Below are 18,177 nucleotides of genomic sequence, written 5' to 3' on the forward strand. Positions count from 1 at the left end.
TCCCAAACTACACCCTAACTACACCCCTTATAGCCTACACCCCTTTTAGCCTACATCCCTTCCACCTTAAAGCTTACCGCATGCTTCCCAGTCGAAACAGTATTATGGCGATATTTGGTGCCCTTTTTGTTTCCTGGGAGGTTTTATTAACACTGAACATAAATGATAGATTATTTGGAGGTTTTTGAATAACTTCCTCAACACTTTAACTGAATGTTTCAATAAGACTTTTAATAACACTGCTAGCTTATTTGGGGTTAACTGTTTTGAACTCCAATCACAGATAGGACACATGGAAATGCATTTCCTTAGGCATTAATCATGAAAACACGTTTATTTTTATTGTGACACGGCGTCCGTGAGACTTAAATCTATAATATTCTGTTCTTGATCCATGGAATTAGTCCACTACGCTACTAGGATGGAGCTAGCATGCCATGTTTTTTTACGCATACAAAGCAAATTTACTTAACAAAAGGCATGACATGGCACAAGTGGGGGGGGGGGACTTTTGCTCCTCTATTGTTCCTCAAGCAAGGGGCCGATGACATCAGACCAACTCCTTCACTGCCTTACTCCTTGGAGTTTGTAGTTGTGTCTAAAAAAACAACTATTTTACTCAAAACATATTTTTTAGAGTGTGTACTTTACTGTATTTACACTTGGGATATTGCCTTTCAACCGTAAAAGTTTTTTTTTAATCACTGGAGAACATCTTTAGGATCAGGTGCGGCCGATTAGTGGGCGCAGCCAACACACCTGAACACACTTAATAAGATAGAGGATAGGGAGAGTTGTGTTGATGCTGAGAAAGGAATGTATGTTTTGAAATAACATTCTTAGAATGTTCCTCTGAACGTTACTAAAGTTTTCTTCTAGTTTTTATGGAACTTTTTTTTAACGTTTTCGGAACAATTTGAGAACATGACATTAAATAGAACCATGAGGAAACCTGTAGGAAACATTATGCGGACGAGGGGCCTCCCGGGTGGCGCAGTGGTTAAGGGCGCTGTACTGCAGCGCCAGCTGTGCCATCAGAGTCCTGGGTTCGCGCCCAGGCTCTGTCGTAACCGGCCGCGACCGGGAGGTCCGTGGGGCGACGCACAATTGGCCTAGCGTCGCCCGGGTTAGGGAGGGCTTGGTCGGTAGGGGTGTCCTTGTCTCATCGCGCACCAGCGACTCCTGTGGCGGGCTGGGCGCAGTGTACGCTAGCCAAGGTGGCCAGGTGCACGGTGTTTCCTCCGGCGCATTGGTGCGGCTGGCTTCCGGGTTGGATGTGCGCTGTGTTAAAGAAGCAGCGGCTTGGTTGGTTGTGTATCGGAGGACGCATGACTTTCAACCTTCGTCTCTCCGAGCCCGTACGGGAGTTGTAGCGATGAGACAAGATAGTAGCTACTACAACAATTGGATACTACGAAATTGGGGAGAAAAAGGGGTAAAATTCAAAAAAAAATAATAATAAATAAAATAAAACATGCGGACGCACTGAAATTTCCACAGAAGAACTTTGTTTCTTAACGTTCTTGGAAAAATTTGAGAACATCCCCAACGTCAAACCAGTTGGAGAATATTCCTAGAATATTACCAGAATGGAAATTAAATGTAACAATGTTTTAACTTTTAGGAAAAGTTCTGTTAACCATAATTACTCCTGTAAATTGCTCTGGATTAGAGCGTCTGCCAAATGACTAAAATGATTGGCGCAGTGGTCTAAGGTACTGCATCGCAGTGCTTGAGACGCCACTGCAGACCTGGGTTCGTTCCCAGGCTGTGTCACAACCAGCCATGACTGGGAGTCCCATAGGGCGGCGCACAATTGGCCCAGCGTTGTCCAGGTTAAGGGAGGGTTTGGCCGGGGGGGCTTTACTTGGCTCATCGCGCTTTAGCGACTCCTTGTGGCGGGCCGGGCGCCTGCAGGATGACCTCGGTTGTCAATTGAACTGTGTTTCCTCTGACACATTGGTGCTGCTGGCTTCCAGGTTAAGCGGGTGGGTGTTAAGAAGCAGCATGGTTTGACGGGTTTCGGAGGACGCATGACTCGACCTTCGCCTCTCCCAAACCCTTTACACTTGTGGGAATTGGCCTATGTGGATAGGGCTAAATTTAAATGTTTCTTACAGAAGAAATATGAAAGCATATGCAGTCGCAATTGAAAGGGAACAGTTTGGAGATAATGGGAAAATAATTAGACCAAAGGTGAGTACACAGTTCACCAGACACAAGACATTAATTACACTGTTGATGTGTATTTTACATTTACTGTACTTTTTGCTGCATATGTTAACAACAAAATCAGAAAATCCTGTGGATACATTCAGTAAAATGAGAAGATTATTCCTGGAAAATGTGGGGTAAGCGCAACATGAGACAAAAACATGACATGGGTTTGAGTGAGAGGAGTAACTGGAGTCTCAATGTGGCCACACACCTCTCCCAAAGTGTGCACGGTTCCTAAGCAATTTCAATGTACTTTTATGACTCAAAGAAGAGTCTTCAACTACAAGCTGCTATTTTGAGCTCTCCAAGCTGTGCTGTTGAGGAACTAGAGCAATCACACTTTTAGTTGTTTTCTTTGGAACACAGCCCTACATCCCTGCCATCACACAATTACTGTTGTTGTTTGCGCAATCCAAAAATGGCCTGGGTCAGCTGGGCATCATTTCAAAGCTTGTTCTATTGCCAACATGACTACCTAAGCTATAAAATATGATTTTAAAGTGTTAGACTGGGGTTATACAATGTTGTGTAATGGCAGCCTAAGGCTTTCACAAGGCCATTCAGAGAAACGGATCGTACTGTTGGTGCGCATAGAAAGGAGTCATGCGGCAAAATGGAGTCATAATAAACAAATCAGAGACTCGTTCTGTTCAGAACAACCCAGGGTAGGACGCCATGTCATCATGTAACTACATCAAACGTATTCATCAGAAACATTGACACTGCCTATGACATGAGTTTTATGATTTGGAAGCTAGAAGTGCACATTTAGACTCACAGGTGTTTGGCTTGCATGGATCACATCAGTGGTATTTATTATAATCCTCAACGTCTCCTCTTTCAAAATGCATAGTCCTCTCAATTTGCAGCATTTCCCTCCCTCAGACAACAAAGAATGTGTAAAAGTAGCCCAATTAGCGGAAGGGATGGGGACAACTTGTCGCGCGCGGAGCTCAATGTCAGAACATCTGTCAGTCAAAACCCATGTTTAGCATGTTATTGTACACCCACAACGTTCCAATTTAGGAGCTTATCAGTGCTCAAATCTGCCGTTTTCAACCCGTATTCGGGTATGAGTGTGAAGGGCTACATGTGCTGCGAATGTTCCAAAGCCAAGCAACTAACCTGCACCGTTCCCAGAACGCTGTGGGAAGGTTGTATGCTAAATAACCCAGGGACGACCACACTCACCAAGCTCTAATAAACATATGGTTCTCAGTACGTTATGTGGTAGCTGGTTTACCCTCTCCACCCCAAAGGAGAGGGCACCACTACGAACTACACCCTTTTCCTTTATACACTCTACCTCTAAAATAACATTGCGGATAATGAAGACAACATAACTGTGGTCTTGATGGATATTTAGATGCCATTCACAGTCGCTGTATTGACATTTAGCTGTGCCCCCACCCACTCTCCCAGGTGGCTACTACCTGACCAGTGTCTATGCCAGCCTCTGTCTGATCCAGAGCCCTGAAGCGAAGGGGGACCAAGTCCCCCCAGGAGGTCTGACCCGCGAGGCCCTGGACGGGCTGAGGGAGTGGGGCCGCAGACGCAGCCTGGAAGCCAAGAGCAACCGTGAGAGACAACAGAACCAGGTGAAACACTAGCTCCTGGGTAACGTTTTCCCCTGGGTAACCATAAGCATTAGTGGGGAAACTGCCAAACTGACCCAAGATCAGTGTCTAGGGGCAGCTTCACCCTATTCTGAGACGCCACTCGACACCAGACCTGGATTTAGATAGCCTGGATTTAAATGTGTTTTCTTTCAAATACTTCAGCTGCACAGGATTGAGATGACAAAGGAATAGTCCCAAAAGAGCAAACCCCGCCCATCTATAACTCCAGACAGACGCACCCTCCTTGTGCTTGTTATTCGCCAGAATCATGACCGCCATTCACCAGCTAACATAGTATGGTGGATAGCTGGTTAGTGACGTGAGGAATACTGACTCCCTTCAAATAGCAGCTTGCTAAAACCCCCTCCTTTGTCCTACTATTTGATTCGTCCCCAAATGATGACCATTCACTAGATGAAATGGTACAAACACTGTAGTTAGCTAGTCAGTCACGTGGGCTACTCACTCTCTTCAAATAGCAGCTAGCTAAAACACACGTACACACCACACACCCGCCAGCAGATTTGCTGTACCACCGCTGAGGGAGATCAGTGAGCTAGCTAAGTGTTATGAAGAAGTGGGCGGTCAGATAGCATGAAATTTACTGAGCAGCAGCAACCCACTGAAGAGAGGAGAGCAAACACAATATGCACACGGACAGTGAGGAGCTCAGTGACTCTGTAAGTTGCAGCTTTTTAATGTTGTTTAATGATGTGGTTCATGGGGAACTTGCTGATTTGACTGTGTCCTGTATGCGAGAGTGTTAATAAAGGGTGTTTGGGAATGGGCAGGTTGTGTTATATGGAGGCAGGTGGTACTGTAGGTGGTTCTCCTATTATGTAATATAGTATATACCCTGGTTGTGGCACACTGTATTTAGATGTAGTATAGATGTATATTATTGTACTTTGATGTAGACTATTTATGTGTAAGTGTATGGATTCATTTTGTTAGGATGTTAGGATGAAGGGACAGTGTGGTTTAATGGAGCTGTGTACGTGTGTTTAAAGTGTGTGTTTTAAAGTAGAAAAGTAAAAGTGTTGAATTTGTTTGAATATTAAGGCAATGCATGAAGACTGTTGGACTGTATTCATTGTAGAATATTTTGAAACTGATTGGTATTGATTTATATTGAGGAATGTGCATTTGTGGTGTATCGCCTACAGTATGTAATGCTGTGTAACGAACAGTAGCCAATTGAGGCTCTGTATACTACTAGCTCTCACAGTCTCACGTCAGAATTAGACTTTCATCTGTGTTTCTCAAATGTCAAATTTCAAAGTTGTTCCAAACCTCACATTTCAAAGTGTTTAAGGTTAAGTCTCGGCATTAACTCCAAATGTTTAACGTTAGGATTAAAATTAGACATGAACTCAGAATTCTTAAGGTGAGGCATTAACTCTGAACTTTCTATCGCTGGATTTGAACATGCAACCTTTGGAATCAGAGGCAGATGCTTACGCCCAACCGCCACCCCTGTCCACAACTGAAACAGCGCTCACTGTTGCCCCTAGTGGCCGGTTTCCACCTCATCTCCCAACATCCTCAGACATCGAATGCTGACTTGTATCCCGGGTGATGTCCTGGTGTATTGTTTACAGTATTGAGTTAGTTTGGTTTAAATGAATGGAAGACAGTATATTATTTTGAAGCACTCTAATCTTCGTGAGTCTTCTGACGGCTATGTTATAAAGGCTGTTTATGTGAGTTAACAAGATTATACATTTTGTAACTCATTTTGAGTGTGTGTGTGTGTGTGTGTGTGTGTGTGTGTGTGTGTGCGTGTGTGCGTATCTTTGCTTGTATGTGTTTCTCTCTGTACAGAGGTGTGTTCGGGTACTGTTCCAGGACGGCGAGCGCAGCGCTGTGCGGACGCTGCAGTGGAGAGCCGGGGAGAGCAGCGAGGCCCTAGCCCGGCTCTGTGCCTCCACCTTCGGCGTCTCCGAGCCCCAGGACTACACCCTCTACTGGAGGTCCGGGGGGGAGATGAGGACCCTTCCCACCCAGACACAGCCTCAGGACCTGGCCAACCACAGTGAGGGAGGCCCCTCTCTCTCCTACCTTCGCACGGACCACGACTTCAGCAAGATGCGGCGCCTGACCAGAGGGGGAGCTGTGGACCTGGGGGAGTCCGTGTGTGAGGAGTGAAGGAGGGAGGGCGATGGAAGGAAGGAGGGCGATGGAGGGAGGAAGAGGAGGTGGAAGAGTTCTTCTCGGATCTCAGCGTTTTTCGATTTATTGATTGATTAAAAAAGCTGTGTTGTGTCTTGGACGTGTTGTCATAACTACAGCTCTCACTAAAGACTAAGGGGCAAGTCTCAATTGGCACCCTATTCCATAGTGGAGGTTTAAAAGTTGTGCACTGCACTGTATGGGCTATGGTAAATGGGGTGTCACTTGAGACTCAGCCTTAGAGGAAGGGCAGATTGGTTGTCTATTATTCACATCACTTCTGTCAATCTGCTGCTCCTTGGTTGGAACCATAGAATTAGAATGAATTCTATAAATTATATTTCTATGTTCAGAACCCTGTTGTTAAGGGTTAGGGGGGTGGGGGGGGGGGGTGCCTAAAACACTAGCTACCGGTATGTCCTTGCTACTGTAACGTAAGAGCGACGGAAATATTTTTTGTAAGACCGAACCTCAATACCAAAGTTAAGAAAATAAAGTCATACACATAGGAATGTGTGCAGCTCCGAGGACAATCTTTGCTTTAAGGTTCTTTTGACTTATTTACAGTGTTACAGATAAAGAAGGAGTGAATAAGAGCCAATACAGGCAAACGCCATGAAGCCATTTGGATTGTGAGTCTGAGGTACAGTTGATGTTGGCTCTGCCACCTCTAGTCACTTACTGTTGATGTTGGCTCTGCCACCTCTAGTCACTTACTGTTGACAGGATTGTGGGAAAACCATTTTTTAACTTTACAACTAGAAAACTGGTTTGAGGAATTTTGTTGAAAGGCACAATATTTCCTTGTTTTAAGATTTTTGCCAACTGAATGTCTCTTTATGATTAAAAAGGGACACATTTGTCAAAATAATTACTTTTTTTTCTGTTTCACTTTCTATTACTGTTTCCATTGAACTGCTTTAATATTCCATGACAAAAGTAGCTTCTGAGAGAAAAGACCATCTACGTGACAATGGCCAATAAAACTGCCTCATGGCGATTAGCTGAATGTAAAGTCACCTAAGTGGCCATGGCGACGACTCCTGCTGCAGATCATCTTTGCCAACTGACTGTTCAACTTAATGTTAACACTTATAATGTATTATTACAATAATGAATTGTTAAAAAAAAGATATTTACCTTTATGGAAGCTTTTACTGGAGATGAGGTTCTTTAAAGAAGAACAAGGACACATTGAGGACTATTGCATGCTCTTTTCATTGAATGTAAAGACTTTGCTGGTTTCGTATGTGATGCATGTGTTGACTGTGTTGAAAAAGGCAACATAATGGCATTCACTATTTCATTGGCTGTATAACACATTGCTGTATTTTGTCCAGTAATACAAAATCGCAATAAAATTGCATTATCTGTTCATAGTGCTACTACATGATGTGTTCTTTGCTGCTTACAATCTCTATTAATATCATGTTGAAGTTACAGTATATTGCTAAGGGAATATTACAAGTCACCACTGGGAGGCAGCAAATTACTTTACTTATACACTGAGTATACAAAACACAAGGAACACCTTCCTAATATTGAGTTGCACCCCACCCCTTCCTCCTTACCTCCCAGTACCTACTGCCCTACCCTGTTCAAAGGTACTTCAAAATTTTGTCTTGCACATTCACCCTCTGAATGGCACACACACACAATCCATGTCTCAATTGTCTCAAGGCTTAAAACTCCATTAGCCTGTCTCCTCCCCTTCAGCTACACTGATTTGAAGGGGATTTAACAAGTGACATCAATAAGGGATCATAGCTTAATTCGACATCTTAGTCATTTAGCAGACGCTCATATCCAGAGTGACTTACAGTCCATGGAAATCAAAACCACAACCCTGGCTTTGCTAGAGCCACGCTCTACCAACTGAAATGTACTTAAGTATCAAAAGTAAAAGTATAAATCACTTCACATTCCTTAAATTAAGCAAACCAAACGGCACCATATTCTTGTTTTATTCGGACATAGTTTACAAACTAAGGATTTGTGTTTAGAAAATCTGCCAGATCAGAGGTAAAAGGGATGACCAGGGATATTCTCGTGTGTGAATTTGACCATTTTCTTGTCTTACTAAGTATTCAAAATGTAACGAGTACTTCTGGGTTTCAGGGAAAATGTATGGAGTAAAAAGTACATTATTTTATTTAGGAATGTAATGGAGAAAAAGTAAAAGTAGTCAAACATATAAATAGTAAAGTACAGATACCCAAAAAAACTACAGAAGTAGTAATTTAAAGTATTTTTATTTAAGTACTTTCCACCACTGCTAGTCAGTCATCAAAAACAATGACATTCACTTTATTCAATTTGGCATTTAGGCTAACGTCAGTTATATTTATTTGCATATGCATTTGAAACAATGGCTACTTCAAAATGATTCCATTAGACACAGTGAGAATTCAAATGGTAAAAATATGAAACCTTACAAGTGTATTGTACTGTATAATTGTTGTATTGTATGCAATACAATATGTTAACTTGACAGTATGAAACAACTTGGAAAGTTGACAGTGACGAATATGAAAATTATATTCACTCACAACAGACTTAACATACTGTAATGAACTGTAATGAACAGTAATGACATTTAATCTCATGGGTGACCAATAAGAACTAGCTGAAAGACACACCCCTAATACATCACGCCTCCCGAACAGAACCTAAGGGTTATATTAAAAAAGACCCAGCTGCTAGGTCAACCCAGCGTGAGAGTAAAAATACCCAACTGATGGCTAAATGAACCCATGTTTGGGTAATCCCAACAACCCAACTTGTTGGTCAAAATAACCCTAGGTGTTCTGTCCACTATTTAACCAGCGCTGAGTTACCAAATAACCCAAATAGGGTTGTTTTTAGCACATCGTTTTTTGGAGCCTAGTGAATATAACCCAGGACTCCCAGACTTCTGTCTACTGCTGCACCCCAGATTGTCCAGCACCCCCAGACCGTGTCTCTGTCTGTGTCTGTGTCTGTGTGTGAGTGTGTGTGTGACCCTAGCTAACCACCTCTATTTCACCTCTACTTCACGCCACACCCCAGTTTGTCCAGAACCCTCAGGCCTTTCTCCAGGTAGTCAGCCCGGCTCAGCCAGAAGGACTCCTTGTCCTTCATGATGTTGGCCAGCACCGCTCCACCCATAAACACCATATGTTTACGGCTTGGGGGGTCCTCAATGCGGATCTTAAACTTCTGCAGAGAGGAAGGGAGGGAGGACAGGTAGGGGAGAGGGTAGAACAATACACGGTAAACTAAGATAAAGGAACATATAACACCATTTCTATCATTACACAGGTTTACATATTGTACTGTGGGTGTGTGTGTGTGTACTGTGTGTGTGTATGTGTGTGTGTGTGTGTCCATACATGTGTGTGTGCATGTATGTGTGCGTTTCCTTGCATGTGTGTGTGTGTACTGTGTGTGTAATGTGTGTGTGTATGTGTGTGCGTGTCCATACATGTGTGTGTGCATGTGCATGCATGTGTGCGTTTCCTTGCATGTGTGTGTGTGTAATGTGTGTGTACTGTGTGTGTGTAATGTGTGTGCGTGTCCATACATGTGTGTGTGCATGTGCGTGCATGTATGCGTTTCCTTGCATGTGTGTGTGTGCTTACAGAAAGTTTCTCAGTGTCCCCCTGCAGCACCTTCTCCAGATACAGCTGTTTGATCTCTCTCTCCAGTCTGGAGGGAAGGCCGGGGTACATAGTGGTGCCTCCTGACAGAACAATGTGCTTGTACAAGTCAGACCTTAAGGAGAGAGAAACAATATGGTAGAAGACAAAAGGTATGTACAGTGCCTTGCGAAAGTATTCGGCCCCCTTGAACTTTGCGACCTTTTGCCACATTTCAGGCTTCAAACATAAAGATATAAAACTGTATTTTTTTGTGAAGAATCAACAACAAGTGGGACACAATCATGAAGTGGAACGACATTTATTGGATATTTCAAACTTTTTTAACAAATCAAAAACTGAAAAATTGGGCGTGCAAAATTATTCAGCCCCTTTACTTTCAGTGCAGCAAACTCTCTCCAGAAGTTCAGTGAGGATCTCTGAATGATCCAATGTTGAACTAAATGACTAATGATGATAAATACAATCCACCTGTGTGTAATCAAGTCTCCGTATAAATGCACCTGCACTGTGATAGTCTCAGAGGTCCGTTAAAAGCGCAGAGAGCATCATGAAGAACAAGGAACACACCAGGCAGGTCCGAGATACTGTTGTGAAGAAGTTTAAAGCCGGATTTGGATACAAAAAGATTTCCCAAGCTTTAAACATCCCAAGGAGCACTGTGCAAGCGATAATATTGAAATGGAAGGAGTATCAGACCACTGCAAATCTACCAAGACCTGGCGTCCCTCTAAACTTTCAGCTACAAGGAGAAGACTGATCAGAGATGCAGCCAAGAGGCCCATGATCACTCTGGATGAACTGCAGAGATCTACAGCTGAGGTGGGAGACTCTGTCCATAGGACAACAATCAGTCGTATATTGCACAAATCTGGCCTTTATGGAAGAGTGGCAAGAAGAAAGCCATTTCTTAAAGATATCCATAAAAAGTGTCGTTTAAAGTTTGCCACAAGCCACCTGGGAGACACACCAAACATGTGGAAGAAGGTGCTCTGTTCAGATGAAACCAAAATTGAACTTTTTGGCAACAATGCAAAACGTTATGTTTGGCATAAAAGCAACACAGCTCATCACCCTGAACACACCACCCCCACTGTCAAACATGGTGGTGGCAGCATCATGGTTTAGGCCAGCTTTTCTTCAGCAGGGACAGGGAAGATGGTTAAAATTGATGGGAAGATGGATGGAGCCAAATACAGGACCATTCTGGATGGAGTCTGCAAAAGACCTGAGACTGGGACGGAGATTTGTCTTCCAACAAGACAATGATCCAAAACATAAAGCAAAATCTACAATGGAATGGTTCAAAAATAAACATATCCAGGTGTTAGAATGGCCAAGTCAAAGTCCAGACCTGAATCCAATCGAGAATCTGTGGAAAGAACTGAAAACTGCTGTTCACAAATGCTCTCCATCCAACCTCACTGAGCTTGAGCTGTTTTGCAAGGAGGAATGGGAAAAAATGTCAGTCTCTCGATGTGCAAAACTGATAGAGACATACCCCAAGCGACTTACAGCTGTAATCGCAGCAAAAGGTGGCGCTACAAAGTATTAACTTAAGGGGGCTGAATAATTTTGCACGACCAATTTTTCAGTTTTTGATTTGTTAAAAAAGTTTGAAATATCCAATAAATGTCATTCCACTTCATGATTGTGTCCCACTTGTTGTTGATTCTTCAGAAAAAAATACAGTTTTATATCTTTATGTTTGAAGCCTGAAATGTGGCAAAAGGTCGCAAAGTTCAAGGGGGCCGAATACTTTCGCAAGGCACTGTATGTACAGTTGAAGTCGGACGTTTACATACGCCTTAGCCAAATACATTTAAACTCAGTTTTTCACAATTCCTGACATTTAATCCCAGTAAAAATACCCCGCCTTAGGTCAGTTAGGAACACCACTTTATTTTAAGAATGTGAAATGTCAAAATAATAGAAGAGAGAATTATTTATTTCAGATTTGACTTCATTCATCACATTCCCAGTGGGTCAGACGTTTACATACACTCAATTAGTATTTGGTAGCATTGCCTTTAAATTGCTTAACTTGGGTCAAACATTTCGAATAGCCTTCCACAAGCTTCCCACAATAAGTTGGTTGAATTCTGGCCCATTCCTCCTGACAGAGCTGGTGTAACTGAGTCAGGTTTGTCGGCCTCCTTGGTCGCACACGCTTTTTCAGTTCTGCCCACAAGATTTCTATAGGTTGAGGTCAGGGCTTTGTGATGGCCACTCCAATTCCTTGACTTTTTTGTCCTTAAGCCATTTTGCCACAACTTTGGAAGTATGCTTGGGGTCATTGTCCATTTGGAAGACCCATTTGCGACCAAGCTTTAACTTCATGACTGATGTCTTGAGATGTTGCTTAAATATATCAACATACTTTTCTTTCCTCATGATGCCATCTATTTTGTGAAGCGCACCAGTCCCTCCTGCAGCAAAGCACCCCCAAAACATGATGCTGCCACCCCCGTTCTTCATGGTTGGGATGGTGTTTTTCGGCTTGCAAGCATCCCCCTTTTTCCTCCAAACATAACATAATTTCTCCAAAAAGTATGATCTTTGTCCCCATGTGCAGTTGCAAACCGTATTCTGTCTTTTTTATGGCGGTTTTGGAGCAGCGGCTTCTTCCTTGCTGAGCGACCTTTCAGATTATGTTGATATAGGACTCGTTTTACTGTGGATATTGATACTTTTGTAAGTTTCCTCCAGCATCTTCACAAGGTCCTTTGCTGTTGTTCTGGGATTGATTTGCACTTTTCGCACCAATGTACGTTCATCTCTAGGAGACAGAACATGCCTCCTTCCTGAGCGGTATGACGGCTGCGTGATCCCATGGTGTTTATACTTGCGTACTATTGTTTGTACAGATGAACGTGGTACTTTCAGGCATTTGGAAATTGCCGCCAAGGATGAAACAGACTTCTGGAGGTCTACAATTTATTTTCTGAGGTCTTAGCTGATTTCTTTTGATTTTCCCATGATGTCAAGCAAAGAGGCACTGTGTTTGAAGGTAAGCCTTGAAATACATCCACAGGTACACCTCCAATTGACTCAAATGATGTCAATTAGCCTATCAGAATCTTCTAAAGCCATGACATAATTTTATGGAATTTTCCAAGCTGTTTAAAGGCACAGTCAACTTAGTGTATGTAAACTTCTGACCCACTGGAATTGTGATACAGTGAATTATAAGTGAAATAATCTGTCTGTAAACAATTGTTGGAAAATTACTTGTGTCATGCACAAAGTAGATGTCCTAACCGACTTGTCAAAACTATAGTTTGTTAACAAGACATTTGTGGAGTGGTTGAAAAACGATTTTTAATGACTCCAACCGAGGTGTATGTAAACTTCCAACGTCAACTGTATGTTTGCATACAGTTTTAATTGTAATTTAATAAGTCAACTATAGGTTTATAATACCATAGCTTCATATATTTAGTACAGCTACCAAACAAAATAGCTTGGGCTCTATTGGTAATATCCACATATATAGAACAACTATGTAACACTTGCACAGATCTCTAACTCTAGCACAGCCCACTATGTAATGTTCTGTAGGACCTGGCGCTATTGGCTGGCCTCCTCCACTTGTATGGCATTAAAAACAAACAATAGAGAAGTTGGCTACAGCACCACACAGTACAGGATGAGGCTACAGTACCAGTTAAACCATGTGGAGACCAACAGCAGGAGGGTGTATATCTGACCTGAGATCTATGTCAGCAGCCTGGATGGTGTTGAACAGCAGCTCAGCCACGCCTGCACCCTCTACGTTGATGAGGTGGGGCTGGAAGAGGGCCTCTGGTGCTCCGAACCGCTCCCCTCCCACCATCACCTGACGACCGTCAGGGAGCTGTAGCATAGAGCGAGTTAAATAAATAAATTATGTGGTTCTCGGTAGCTCAGTTGGTAGAGCATGGTGCTTGCAACGTCAGTATATTGGGTTCAATTCCCGGAACCACTAATACATTGAAAATGTGCATGACTGTACGTTGCTTTGGATAAAGTGTCTGCTTAATAATCTATTATTATATTACTTACAAATTCACACCTCTATTCTCTGATGGGTTTCGTTTTATGTCATGATTGATATACAGTGCAGAAGCTATAGGTAGGAGATTCATATAGGTTAGCCTGGGAGTTTTGCAACATTGCTACATTGCTATAAACAGATTGCCACCCAGGGTAAGAGGCCATTCATAAATAATAATGAACATTCTCTCTAATTGACATGAGAGGAGAGGCGTTTTCTACAGCACCATGTATGACTCCACCAGCACGGTGGTCTCTGTAGCCAGTCTCTGCTCCTGCTCGATGTTGTATCCCACGTAGCACAGCTTCTCCTTCAGCATGCGGACCGTCTCAAAGTCAGCCGAGTGGTTAAAGGCATAGCCACGCAGCAACAGCAACTGAGAGGGATCATATGTGAAGAAACAGCTTCTCTAGGGCCATAAATAACTAAAAACGAACTGTCAATTTTTAAGAAGTTTGCATTGATTATGATTGACACAAGGGATATAAAGGCATAGTTTGGTTCATAATGTGACGGGGTGGTAATATATGTAGAAACACACCTTGATGAGGTAGCGCGTGATGTCACGTCCAGCGATGTCCAGCCTGCGTGTGAGGTGGGGTAGAGAGTAGCCCTCATACACAGGACATATATGGGTCACCCCGTCCCCCGAATCCACAACCACGCCTGTCAACAAACCTAGAGACAGGACAAGGCAGGACACACAGGGTCACATAACAGACCGTATGAAAGTGACTGTGGGTTTGAATCAGCTCCTTACAAGACTCTGTTAGCCCGCTGAGGTAAAGTCTAGGCATTTATACTACAGTATATCGTTATATATTACAGGGAGAGCCATGTCTGTGGGTCTAGTCTCCCCTTACCCTGGGCATAGAGAGTGAGCACGGCCTGGATGGCGACGTAGATGCCGTGGAACTGGTAGGTCTCAAACATGACCTCAGCGATCTTCTCACGGTTCTTAGTGGGGTTCATGGGCGGTTCCGTCAGAAGCACCTTGAATCAAATGAAACTTCATTGATCCGTAACATTACAACACATACAGAAGGCAGGTGGACTGTAAAAAGTGTTTTCTAAACGAACCATTTTCCTAATAGTTCACTAAAACACTGGAAGTTTAACAGACTAAATGGATTTCATACCCATGTCTCTCCTTCAGAAATGCGATTTTATCTCAATCCCAGTAACCTGCCTAGAAAGTTTATTAAAGGAAAAAGGACAAATAAAAGAATGGTGACCTTGCAGTCTGGGGGGCTGATGTCCAGGCGCTCGGGGCCGAAGGTGTAGTCCCACAGGTGAAGCATGTCTTCCCAGGAGCGCACCATGCCGTTGTCCATGGGGTAGGACACCTCCAGCATGGAGCGACACTCACTGGCCTCGTCACCCACCATCAGGTCCTATAGGTTAGGGGTTAGAGGTTGGAGGTCAGGCCCAGGGTTGGGGGGTCAAAAAGGGAGTTGGTTTGGATACATTTGATCATACTGAAATATGCATACAGAGTACAGACATGGCAATTTTAAAGATATTAGGCTAGCTCTCAAACATGATTGTCAGAGAGGGGATTGACAGTATTTGGAGATGGCTAATATTCAACTGATGCTTTCACAATCATAAACAGCACAGCAAAGAGCAGAGGACACTACTGTGGCTCTGTCAGTGTTTGGGCTAGAGATCATCTGTCATTGCTCCGTTGACCTCACCTTAATCTCGATGTTTCCAACTTTGGTGTTTGACCGGATGATGGGCCGACCCACCAAGGCAGGGAAGATATGCTCTGGGAAGTTGGAGCCAGCGAAGCCACACTTGACAAACTGCATGGGAACCAATATGAAAGAAACATGATGGTATTGCATAATTCAACAGTCTTTCAATAGTATTTCAATACACTTTCTGTAGTCCTTAAATACACATTCAACACACTTTCAATATGAGGGGTGAGGGACAGTTCGAGCTACTGAAAAAGTCCTTGCTTTTGTGCATTGAGTGGAAACCAAAATTGAACCACAGATAATGTCACTTCTCTTGTGATGAACTTCTGCAAAATATTTTCAGTTCAACATTAATAGTGGATGTGTCAAACTGTATCAAGTCAGCAACAACACTGTAAAAATGCATCTTGAAATAGTAAATGATACATTTTATTGGGACATTTCTGTCTGTTTACCTGTGTGCTTACAACACCATTTATTGAAATGCCCTAACTTGTCTATGTAGCCAAGACACATTCCATAGCCTGAAGGTGTACAATACATTCCAAGCACCAGCCACAAGTGGAGGTGGGGTAAGCTAGCCTACAGTCATCAGTTAACATGTAGCTCATGATTCTAGTGTGCTTTTGCGGGACAGGAAGTTTAAAGGGGCTTCCAATAGCCATTGATATGGTGCGAGTGAACTCAAGAAGCATGGGGAATGGAGAATTGTTTCAATTCTTTGCTTGTGTTCCTTCTTCCCGTTCAATAACAGCTCACTCCACGACATCAACACCATGTATGGCAGTGTGTGTGGATAAGAGAAGGAGTCTGTGACAAGTCCAGACAGACGCGCACCCATATTAGACCCACACCCTTACCTAGCGCGCAAAGAGAGCAGCTTGCTTCATAGGCTTCTACGACACCATACCGTTTACTGTGACAGACACTGTTATCTCCTTTACGAATAAAATGTTGCAGCTTTGTAGCAGGGTGCTTAGAAAACAACTTAATTTGTGCTGTTGTTATCAACACAAATACACGTGATTAAGATATAGTATATTACTTATTGCAAATTGTTAAACTCCAATGCATATTACTACTCTCATAATTCATTCCCAAATCCTAAATAAACTTTCAGTATTATCATTTTTTTAACTCCATGGGGTAGTGATATTTTTTTATATTTTTAATAACGTTAAATCGACACTCACTCACCCCTGTGCCATTGTCACAGACGACAACCTTTCTGCCCTCACTATCCATGGTCCACTGATGCTGCTGGAGAGGAGAGGATCTCAATCTGTTCTCTCAGGTGGGCTAATCCAATTAAGCAACACGTTTTGATTGCTTTGAAAACATGCGGAAAATATTAATGCAAAATGCATATAGGAGCTACAGCAACTGTATTCTTCTTCCTTCAGTAATTTGAAATGTGGGCGGGGTCAAAATAAAGGGAGAGGGGGCGACGCCGACCTTGCGTACAGGAAGGCTAGTTAAATCGGTGTTGTCAAATACAGTGCCTTGCGAAAGTATTCGGCCCCCTTGAACTTTGCGACCTTTTGCCACATTTCAGGCTTCAAACATAAAGATATAAAACTGTATTTTTTTGTGAAGAATCAACAACAAGTGGGACACAATCATGAAGTGGAACGACATTTATTGGATATTTCAAACTTTTTTAACAAATCAAAAACTGAAAAATTGGGCGTGCAAAATTATTCAGCCCCGTTAAATTAATACTTTGTAGCGCCACCTTTTGCTGCGATTACAGCTGTAAGTCGCTTAGGGTATGTCTCTATCAGTTTTGCACATCGAGAGACTGACATTTTTTCCCATTCCTCCTTGCAAAACAGCTCGAGCTCAGTGAGGTTGGATGGAGAGCATTTGTGAACAGCAGTTTTCAGTTCTTTCCACAGATTCTCGATTGGAGTCAGGTCTGGACTTTGACTTGGCCATTCTAACACCTGGATATGTTTATTTTTGAACCATTCCATTGTAGATTTTGCTTTATGTTTTGGATCATTGTCTTGTTGGAAGACAAATCTCCGTCCCAGTCTCAGGTCTTTTGCAGACTCCATCAGGTTTTCTTCCAGAATGGTCCTGTATTTGGCTCCATCCATCTTCCCATCAATTTTAACCATCTTCCCTGTCCCTGCTGAAGAAAAGCAGGCCCAAACCATGATGCTGCCACCACCATGTTTGACAGTGGGGATGGTGTGTTCAGGGTGATGAGCTGTGTTGCTTTTACGCCAAACATAACGTTTTGCATTGTTGCCAAAAAGTTCCATTTTGGTTTCATCTGACCAGAGCACCTTCTTCCACATGTTTGGTGTGTCTCCCAGGTGGCTTGTGGCAAACTTTAAACGACACTTTTTATGGATATCTTTAAGAAATGGCTTTCTTCTTGCCACTCTTCCATAAAGGCCAGATTTGTGCAATATACGACTGATTGTTGTCCTATGGACAGAGTCTCCCACCTCAGCTGTAGATCTCTGCAGTTCATCCAGAGTGATCATGGGCCTCTTGGCTGCATCTCTGATCTCCTTGTTTGAGCTGAAAGTTTAGAGGGACGGCCAGGTCTTGGTAGATTTGCAGTGGTCTGATACTCCTTCCATTTCAATATTATCACTTGCATAGTGCTCCTTGGGATGTTTAAAGCTTGGGAAATCTTTTGTATCCAAATCCGGATTTAAACTTCTTCACAACAGTATCTCGGACCTGCCTGGTGTGTTCCTTGTTCTTCATGATGCTCTCTGCGCTTTTGACGGACCTCTGAGACTATCACAGTGCAGGTGCATTTATACGGA

General features: G+C 42.9%; 2 protein-coding genes across 2 annotated transcripts in view; one reads left to right on the top strand and one right to left on the bottom strand.

The window, feature by feature from the left end:
- LOC139417116 (Ras and Rab interactor 1b) overlaps positions 1-5,984 on the top strand; it is a 31,295-nt gene extending 25,311 nt beyond the window's left edge. The window contains exons 12-13 of the mRNA XM_071166360.1: positions 3,640-3,815; positions 5,661-5,984. Coding sequence (XP_071022461.1) covers positions 3,640-3,815; positions 5,661-5,984 — 500 coding nt within the window. The remainder of the gene's footprint in view (positions 1-3,639; positions 3,816-5,660) is intronic.
- Positions 5,985-8,241: 2,257 nt separating this feature from the next.
- On the bottom strand, positions 8,242-16,805 carry LOC139415981 (actin-related protein 2-like). Its single transcript, XM_071164194.1, has 9 exons — positions 16,586-16,805; positions 15,380-15,490; positions 14,918-15,076; positions 14,546-14,675; positions 14,224-14,360; positions 13,909-14,058; positions 13,357-13,502; positions 9,629-9,761; positions 8,242-9,206 (listed from the first exon to the last, which is right to left on the bottom strand). The coding sequence occupies exons 1-9, from the start codon at positions 16,631-16,633 to the stop codon at positions 9,036-9,038; spliced, it is 1,185 nt and encodes a 394-aa protein (XP_071020295.1). The 5' UTR covers positions 16,634-16,805; the 3' UTR covers positions 8,242-9,035.
- Between the last annotated feature and the right edge of the window lie 1,372 nt (positions 16,806-18,177).

The sequence above is a fragment of the Oncorhynchus clarkii genome, chromosome 9, assembly GCF_045791955.1.
Source record: "Oncorhynchus clarkii lewisi isolate Uvic-CL-2024 chromosome 9, UVic_Ocla_1.0, whole genome shotgun sequence".
NCBI lineage: Eukaryota > Metazoa > Chordata > Actinopteri > Salmoniformes > Salmonidae > Oncorhynchus > Oncorhynchus clarkii.